Below are 9,503 nucleotides of genomic sequence, written 5' to 3'. Positions count from 1 at the left end.
AGGATTCAGATTTTTACCCTTTAGAGTGACGGCACACTATCTACAGATTGAACACTGTCATTAACAAGAACAAGAGCATACAAAATATGTAGAACAATTACCAAATCCTTTTTTTTTTTATTATAAAAATGGAAATATGTAAAAAGATATATATCATTGGAACTATCAAAAATTGAATCCTCATTATGGGAGTTTTTCTTTGGTGAATAAACAATAAATGATATTCTGATTATTTAGAATATTAGTAACCTCTTCTTATTATTACTCTTATTCAAGGTCATGGCAAAAGGTCATCAGAAACAGAATAACTGTTGATCTTTAAATCCGTCGATGACATAAATAACATTATTTTAACCAGCTAAAATCAACACAGCACACATAAAACTTGATCCTTTTTAAAATGAGTGTTTTATTGTTTCTATTTTTGTATAAAAACCTTTTCGTCCACTTTAGGCAACAGTTAGCGTGAGAGTTGTCCTCACAGCTTTTAGGTGACGTCTAAACTTATCAGTCTTTTTAACAACCACACACACACATACATACAGGCCTTTCACACAGACAAACACACAATCAAATAGTGTGGCATGGAGTCGATACGATTGCAGTGGTCCCAAACCTAAAGTCCGTTATAGAAAGCAAAGGACAAAAGCTCGACAATAGGCAGCGTGTAATCATCATCACTTCAAAGATGGCTCTAAAGCAAAGCAAGTCACGCGGGCACAATAAATCTACAGCCTCACAATCACTACAGGAGCCTGCTTTGTCCACATCTGATGGATGAAAGCATCATTTAATTAGGTTTGAAACCACTGCTTTGGTGCAACTCTTGAGCAGATTTATATAAAGACGGTTAAAAAAAAAGGCAAAAAGAAATACATCAGACGTCTCATACAGAGAGGCAACGAAACAACGGCCTGATTTAGTGTAAGAAGCTTTAAAAAGACATTTAGGACCAGAAATATACGATTGCATTTACATACTCAAAACAAATCAGGTCATTCAAGAATCTCCACATTAGTGATTTGCAGTGCAGTTGCTATTGCGTTCCTACAAGAGGCTCTCCAACACTTCTCAGTCATCGAGACACATCATAGTGAAAATCATATTTCTCATGATGGCAGGGAGAAAACTCAGTGAATAGTAACATCAGCACCTTTCAGGAATAAAATATGTATCCTCACTTAAACACACCATTATACAGTACATGAACAGATGCATACACAGCTTTCTCTCCCACGTTGACCCACAAACATACTGCACAGATCGAACATAAAATATACAACTTCAGGTTGTGGTTCAATCTGTTCATAAATTAGTAACATCACATCATTTTGTATAACTACTTTTGTTTTCTTTGACTCTTTAAATGCTATTTTCTTCAGTCAGAATCATCTCTTCTTTACATTAAAGGAGAAGACTTCTGACCTTTTATCATAACTACACTGACTACATGACGTTTCAGTGTAGCAGTTTGAAGAAATAACATTTCCTTTCATTCAAAGAAAAACTGCAAGGACTTTCAACCGACAGCATCTAATCCACAAAAGACAAAGAAATATAAGTAATATCATAGGCATCGTAACTACAGGTAAACTAGGTTTTTTTGTTGACAAATCTTCCGCATTTGCACGAGCAGGCCGGAGCTCGTCTGCTGCTCAGTGTTGGTTTTACCTTCATAACAGCAGAGCAGCACCGCTCGCCGCACGACGTTTCATAGACTGTATGTAAGAAGTGGACGTAGCCTCTTGGTTTAAAGGGCCAGTTCACCAATTTTAAACCTCAGTCCTATCATGCTATTACGGGGAGCTAATGCCGTTATGGTAGAAAATGCTATTTAGCTCTGTGTCTTTGGAGGACGCTATCCGCTTCTCCAGTGACTCCTGGAAAACCTCCACCAGATGACGCGTTTTACGTAGTCTGGCGGAGGTTTTTCCCGGAGTCAGGGAGCTCACTAAACTTCACTTCCTCAATCTAGGATGCCCGCCTCTGATGCCTCGTCAGGTTTGAAATGTAGACTGCAGACCTGAAGATTTTTTAGACGATCCACCAGTATATTCTCGTCGTGTTTTGGCTTCTGTACCGCTCTGAGCCATTGCCTGCAGCGATCAACGTCCTTGACTGGAAAACGGTTGCATCTCACTTTCAGAGGGAGGGGCGCAATGCATGCTGGGTGTTGTAGGAATGTAGAATGGGCGAAACCACGAGCTGTTTGTACGACTTACTCCACAGCTATGGCGCCAATTTCAAATATTATTGCTTCTATTGATCACAGAGAACACCAGCTTTGACTTTCCAGGGGCAAATTGCTCCTTGAAATTGTAAGGCCGGTGTTGCAGTGCCTTAAACCTGCATTCTTTGTCATGGCCAGCAGTGGGCGTCTGCACTAGCTTGTATAAAGCCAGAAGGGAAATTATGCTACTTCTTTGTTGATTCATTACCTCAGTAAGTTATTTACTAATGACTGTAGGTTCTCAAAACTTAAAGTCTTCTTCAATAGAGCATGAAGTTGAATTATGGTACCATTTAGAGTAAAAAAGACAATAAAGCAGGGTATGCTTGGGTTAACAGTGGCCTGTCATCCAGAAAAAATATCTATCTTCCCTCACGTCCAAATTTGGTCACTTCAAAACTCAAGGCTTAAAAGGGCGGTTCATAAACCAATGGGCGATGTCATCCACTTCTTGTATGCAGTCTATGCTCAGTTCATAACGTGCATTCAGCTAAAAAGCAGCCACCTCGGCTCTGTCTTGCACAAATGCATATACAGTACACAAAAACAAGTATTTCCAGGATTATTAGGTCTATGCTCAGCGGAGGATTCTATCAGAGGCCTTCGTTTGGCTTTTCTGCAGCACGAGTCTGCTGTAATGGAAAGGGAGCCGGCTAAGTATCCGAACACGCCGACTTCCTGTTCGCTGCAAAACAATTTGAGTTTAGCGTTGATAGCTTAATAACTCACCAAACAAAAGGCTAATGTCAGCGTTCACACTTTGTGTTTTCAGTTTGCTGGGTTGGAAATTAACAAAGCACTACTCGCTGTACTTCCTCACCGACAAACTACACACAAGTGTTTTTATGTTTTTCCATTAAGGCCGCATTCATCACCTCCAGCAGAACCACGTACAATGTTGCCTTGTTACTGCATCCATTTTACAACTGGGGAGCGATCTGTATGTGCTTTCAGCTTCCCCCCTTCCTCACATATTCACTGTCACTACTAGAGATTGCAACCTGTGACCATTCTTTGTGATAGCAGTAATAAATGTGTAATTTTTTTCATCTTAGATGAAGCTATTGTGCAAAATATCTGCGGAGAAGCAAGAGCTAAACTTCAGGAGGAGGTGGAGCTACTCCGCCCTCCATGCAGGAGCCCCGTTGGCACTGGTCATCTGGGAGGCTCTGATGGGGATTGGAGGGACGCTCCTGCAGCACCTCCACACGCTGCTCTGCGCACAGGATAACATCTGTCAAAGACTTCCCCAAACTCTGCTTGCAGGTGATCTCTTCAGGCTTCAGCTCCTCTCCTCCTACTTGTTTCCTCTCCTCACACTCGCCTCCTCCTGACTCCTGTTCTCTCACTAAGCGCTCCTCCTGCTCGGCCTCCTCAGCTCTGGGCAGGGTCTCAAATGCTCCAGGCTCGATGGGGCTGAGCTGATAGTAGAGTAGAGAAGAGGAGTCTTTGAGGAGGTCAGAGGGGCTCTCCTCCTGGTTGTCAGTGATGCACAGCACCGTGGCCCCCGAGGGGAACGGCCCCTGCAGGAGGACCTGCTCCACACCCGGCACCTCCCCCTGCTCTCCTCCCAAGGCAGCAGGCAGGAGGCAGAGAGGCTGCTCTGCGAGACTACCAGCATCTAGGTCCTGCACTGCTTCCCCTTCCGCCTCCTCCCTCTCCCTCCTCTCCTGCTCCTCCGCGCTCTGCAGGTGCAGCACCGCTGTCTCGTTCTCCCGCTCCAGGATGTCCTGCTCTGCCAGGAGATCCTGCACCTCCACCACAGTCTGCACCTCGCTCTCCTCCAGCTCTGAGTCCAGGCCGGTGACCGAGGAGAGGTCCGGGGAGGTGGGGCAGGTGGAGGAGGGGGAGGACAGCGGGTCAGATTCAGCATACTGGTCCCCATTCCCTTGTATCAGCATCCTCCTCTTCTCCAGGTCCAGCTTCATGATGGTGTGCAGGTAGTGAGTCCTGACGCGGAGAGGGTTGAACTCGATGCGGCCCGCTACGTTACCGCAGCCGTCCCGAGAGCAGCCGCACGGGAAAGACATTCGATCCACCTGAGGATGAAAACAACACATTTTGAGAAAGAGATGTCATGGCTGTAAGTATTATTAAAACAATTTCCAGCAGACATTTTGACTTCTCATCGTGCCAACAATGATTCGACTGTCCCAGTAATCCATGGCAGTGAGCCATCATCCACTAAACAAAGGACCCTGAAACTGATCCGGCCTAATAGAATTCAGCCATCATGAATTTTATGAGGAGAGATGTTTTCTAAGAGGCCTGTGGGAAAATAAATCGCTCATACAACTTCAAATTATGGTGAACATGACATTTTAAATTCAGCAGTAAATAATGACTCATTCAAACGTCTGTGATCCTCTTCAGGCCTTACCTGGCACTTGATACCGGCCTGGCTGCAGCCGCAGTGTCGAGGGTCGCAGTACAGGCGGCAGTCGCAGCCGCACTCCTCCCTCGACACCCTGATGGCTCTGAGCTCGGCTTTCTCCCGCGCGTCTATGCGGGCGATGCCGGAGGCTCGCAGGAGCGCTCGGCGGCGCTTCGTGGGCAGCGGCTGGAGGAAGAAACAGTCGTCCACCTCCACGCCGTCCACGTCCAGGTCCTCGTCTGAGACGTCCTCCAGAGTCAGCAGGTCAGCCTGAGCGCACTCCACGGTGCCGTTCCTCGTCAGCTGTGGACGACAGACAGTGTAGGAGTGTGAGCTGGAGACAATGAAAGACTGATCCTTAATAAGAGCGTTATCTGGAGCTTTTCAGACTAGATATTAGAAATCGACAGATTGGAACCTTTCCTGACACATCCCAGGGCGACCAACACAGAGTAAGGTCTGGCTTGACATATCTTGGAGTTGTAACAGCTGGTGTTTTAGATTGATGGCCGTGGTTCGTGTTATAGGGGTGGGAGTAAATACAATGTTGACTTCTGAAAAGCTTTGCAACAACCCTTATCTACCTTTATTTTTTGACTTTGTATTTTATTTTATTTTTATTTGTGTCATTTATTCACTGCTGTGCTTTGTGTTGTTTACTCTTCTGTAAATGGGCCTTAAACGCACCTTAATCACAGTGTTTGCACAATGTCTGCCCTGCGCGGCTGAATTAGCATGGGGGTGGGTTCAAGGGGACGCAAATAGGCAACGAATGAATCTGTCTCACTTGTTCATTTATCTATATTTTATTTATTCATCTACTTATTTAATTCATTTTCTTCCTGTTTTTTTATATTTTATTGTTCTTAAGAAAACCTCTGCACACCTGAGTTGTGACAGGTGCGTCGGAAGGAGGTGCAGCCTTGAAACCATCTCGTGTCTCGCTTGTTGCTGATAATATTTATTTCACATCGACGTTGTGGTCGTACCGACCATCATCAGGTTATATATTGTTTTTCACCAAACACAGTCTTGCTATGCGTTATAGTTTGTGTATGACTCAAAAAAGAAATGGACATATTAGGTAAATCTCATCAATATAGAAGCCATGAACACCAGAATGTCGTTGTTTAGATTGTTTGCCCTCCTGTAATCGATGGTTATATTATGTTATAACCTAATACATTGTTAGATAGTAACAACTGATGTCATAAGCAGCATTTCACTGCCGTCGCTGGTCGTGGTGGAGTTATGTTAAGTATCTTTTGCCTTTTTTACCTCAAACGGTTCTCCAAAAGAAACCATTTGAGAAGCTTATCGAGGAAATCCCTCTTAAGTGGCCGTGCTAACAACCCATAAACACCTGAAATGTGACAAGGAGTCCTTGAACCATGTGCTGTGTGTTTTCTGGGTCGAGAGCTAAATGGAGTTGGATTATGTAAAACCTAAAATCTGAAAAGCAACAGAACTTCAGCTGTAAAAAGTGCAACACTTCTCCTCTGGACGTGGTGGAGGGGAAGAGCAAAGTGGTATAAAGTGAAGTGCTTGAGTAAAACTTCTGCTTTTCAAGAGAGAAGAAAAAAGCAATGTATCCTAATCTAAGATAAAATGTGACCCGTACCTTCATCTTGCGGGCATTGAGCTTCTCTTGGCGCAGGTGCTGCCGCAAAGTGTGTCGGTGGCTCGTCTCCTGCTCTCGGGCGAACTCTCCCAGCGTGTAGTGTCTGATGGAGGAGTGGTGACGGGCCATACCCAGGGAGCTGCCCCCCTGGCTGGGCACGCTGGTGAAGCCCTGCCGCCGGGGGAAGTAGTACACCGTCACCACGTCGAAACGCACCCGCTTTCCACCCGGTGACGGCTTGTGCTGCCTGAGGATGGAGGTGGCTGAGGTGGAGGAAAGAGGGGGGAGATGTTACACATGAGTAATTAAGATGATTAGGTAATTATCAGTTTTAACGGGTTTTAAAGTGTATTGCCTTGTGCCTTCTGTTGTTCCTTACGGGTAAATGCAGTGCTCGAGGGGGGGTTGAGGCTGTCGCAGCTGTCAGCGCTGTCACTGCTGGAGATGTCATCGTCAGAGTCTTTAGGTGTAGAGAATGGAGAGCCGTTGTCCACCTCTTCATATCGTCGTTTGAGGCTGAGGGACGAACCTGCCTCCATGGAAACTCGGTGTCTGAGGGCACAGAGGGGACACACGTCGAGCCACAGGCAACACAAAAGATGGGGGGAAAAAGTGGTGGAAATCTGCAACACAACATCCATTAGTGTGTGTGTGTGTCATTGTGTCATATTGACAAAATGTTCCTGTTCAAACAGTTCCTGTCGTGCCACTTCTGAGCACTGAAACAAACAGGTGACATCAGCTGTTTGCTCCTGTCTCTTTTCATCTGTATTCCAGCTCCATCGTTTCCTCTCTCGGCCCCCCCCCCCCCGTCTCACATGAAATCCCACTTTGAAATCATCAAGTCTGAAAACGTCACCATGGAAACTAGGCAAGCACGGTGTAAATCAGATGATCTGTACGGCTTGAAGCTCTCATATGCTTTCCTCTTAATTCTGCTGCAGTTAATCGTAAAGTTAGAGCTGATCGATCACATCAGCAGGAGAGGTCAAACAAGGTGAATGAGAGCAGCTGAATTAATGTCTTACATTAAGATATTTTTGGCCGTAAAGGTGGTCAAACTGCATCTCATAAAGTTTTAAAACACAATCAAAATGTATGTATTTGTGAGTCCCTGTACAAACTTGTAAGTAAGGCTTATTATAAAAGTATAATCTCCCTCCAAAGGTAATAAATAGTGTATGAGGGCACTCTACATGTATAAACGGCTGTTTTTTAACAGGGCTTTGGTTAGCATGCAACATGCTACTGACAGCAGCCTGCTGTACCTTCATTACCAAATGACACAGCTCCAATTTGAGCCTCTATCCATTCATATTTACAGCTCTAAAAGGGACAATCCAGCCTGAACATGCAACATTTCTACATTATTATAAAGTGTATTCAGGTGTTGAGATGAAAGGAGAGTTAATGTAGTGATGATGTCATTTAAAGGCTGATATTGAAGCTGCTCTGTGGACAGTGAATAATGAAACGACTGCTGCAGCCATACTGATTTTACTGCAATATGAGTGACTTCCTGTCAAAAAGACCTATTACATCAATTACAAATTAAAAGCCCAGTGTGTGTGTGTAACCTATTTATTAATGTTTTTACATTCAAGGAGACGCTACTGTGCAAAGGCATTGAAACAGCAAAGTAATTCAGTTTATGTTCCTATTTGGAAGAAGGTTTAACCCAGTTTAACTCCTCCAGAAGATGCTAGCGTGGTTATAGCATCAATGTGAACCACCTGGGACGCCAATATAAATAGGGCAAATAGAGCAGAGGCTGGGTTTGATAGTGGGCTCATTTCCCTTGAGAAAACCTCCTAATCTCCCGTCCTGTTCTTTTCAGGATTTAATCAAACAGTTGCAGCAAACAGTTCTCTTACAGACTATTGTGACTCCTCTGTATATTTACCTTGAGGGACATGCAGTGTTGGTGAGGTATTTGCTTTAAATGTGTACATGCAGCAACTGACCAGACTGTGTGTTGGGGGAGGTTTGGTATTATCAGTGTGTGACCGGCCTTTTTCTACACACACACATAAAAGACACACTCACACAATGGCAAACCGCCCGGTTAATGAAATACTAAACCCTCTTACCTGGGGCAGAAACAGGGACCCTTATTCCAACCAGCTCGTAGGTCGTTTTCTTTTCCAATGTGAGCCGCACATCAATCTTTCAACGCCCTGTGAGATGCTCCTTTGTGCCAGAACCTTTAACAAACCCTGAACCGATGATCCAGACTGCAACAGTGGAGAACTGGCTGAATTCTTGCGTGACTGTCAATTTGCACTCACACTTACATCTGACTATAATAAGGCTACTTAGGCTCCATGTTCATTGTTCTGCACACTGCCTGTTAGACCTGCGGCTTTTATTTTGTAAATGTTGCATGCCCCTCTGTTTAAAGAGAAAGAAGAGGGGCGTCATGCGATTATCTGCGATGTATTTACACACATTTTCGGCGCAGCTTGAATAATGTTAACAGCCGAATGAATTGTCTTATCTTGAAATGCTTGCGATGGAGAAATCCGCTGACATCTGTGTTGGTTTATCCTTTTTCCTACCGGGGCGGCTTCAGTCGGCGGAGCTTACTTCGCTGTCTTCTCGCTTTAACGCGGGCAGGCTTTTATTTTAGTGATTTTAGTCGAGATGTTGCAAATGTCCAAACGAGAAGACGCCTTTTCTCCCCGTTTCGCCCCGGCCCCGTTTGTTACAATGTAACAATGGAGGAAGAAATTCTTCCCTGTAGCCGTATATATACTTATTGTGACATCACAGGCATGCCTTGCGCCTGAGCATGCTGGGAAATGAAGTTTTTCTCCTTTTAGGCTCCTTTGTTCATATTGTGCAGAAATAAGACGTGCAAAACGCATATTATCACGACACATATGGCCTTTAACAAACACCTGCACATTGACTGACTTTTGACTACAGTATATGACATGATCATGACTGTCTTATCAAAGCCAGTTTGCACTGCAACTAAATGACTGTGCATGTTTTATGTAAGCCTCCACGTCAGTCCAGCAAAGGAAAGGAAAGCTACAGGCGGAATAAAATGAATAACATAATTCTCAGAGGAGTCCGAGAACATTTCTCATGTTGTTAAAAACACATCTCTTTTATTTTCGCAAACATTAAAAAGGAGACAGGCAGGCAGACAGCTGATGGCGGAAAGTACATGGATAAGAATTTTAATAACTCTGATCAGACGGGGCAAAGATGGATACCTAAAATGTCAAGCTATCGATTCCATGTAAGCAGTACAAGGGACTCAACACAGA

The 9,503-nt window shown here is 44.4% G+C and overlaps 1 protein-coding gene across 1 annotated transcript; it reads right to left on the bottom strand.

The window, feature by feature from the left end:
- Nucleotides 1–395: 395 nt before the first annotated feature.
- csrnp2 (cysteine-serine-rich nuclear protein 2) lies at nucleotides 396–8,717 on the bottom strand. The gene is made up of 5 exons (XM_069661072.1): nucleotides 8,316–8,717; nucleotides 6,605–6,777; nucleotides 6,226–6,488; nucleotides 4,611–4,907; nucleotides 396–4,269 (listed from the first exon to the last, which is right to left on the bottom strand). Exons 2-5 carry the CDS (start codon nucleotides 6,762–6,764, stop codon nucleotides 3,325–3,327), a joined length of 1,665 nt encoding a protein of 554 aa, XP_069517173.1. The 5' UTR covers nucleotides 6,765–6,777; nucleotides 8,316–8,717; the 3' UTR covers nucleotides 396–3,324.
- Between the last annotated feature and the right edge of the window lie 786 nt (nucleotides 8,718–9,503).

The sequence above is a fragment of the Semicossyphus pulcher genome, unplaced genomic scaffold (genome assembly GCF_022749685.1).
Source record: "Semicossyphus pulcher isolate SPU_LCO1_2020_fin unplaced genomic scaffold, fSemPul1.0.p SCAF_13, whole genome shotgun sequence".
Classification (NCBI taxonomy): Eukaryota; Metazoa; Chordata; class Actinopteri; order Labriformes; family Labridae; genus Semicossyphus; species Semicossyphus pulcher.
Note: the sequence above shows the minus strand (reverse complement) of the source record. Positions and strands in the feature narration are given on the sequence as shown.

Coding starts and splice junctions, on each gene's coding strand:
- csrnp2 (XM_069661072.1), bottom strand. CDS start 6,764: ATGGAGGCAGGTTCGTCCCTCAGCCTCAAACGACGATATGAAGAGGTG. Junction 4,908..6,225: donor TCAATGCCCGCAAGATGAAG/GTACGGGTCACA, acceptor TGTCGTCCACAG/CTGACGAGGAACGGCACCGT. Junction 4,270..4,610: donor AGGCCGGTATCAAGTGCCAG/GTAAGGCCTGAA, acceptor TTTCATCCTCAG/GTGGATCGAATGTCTTTCCC.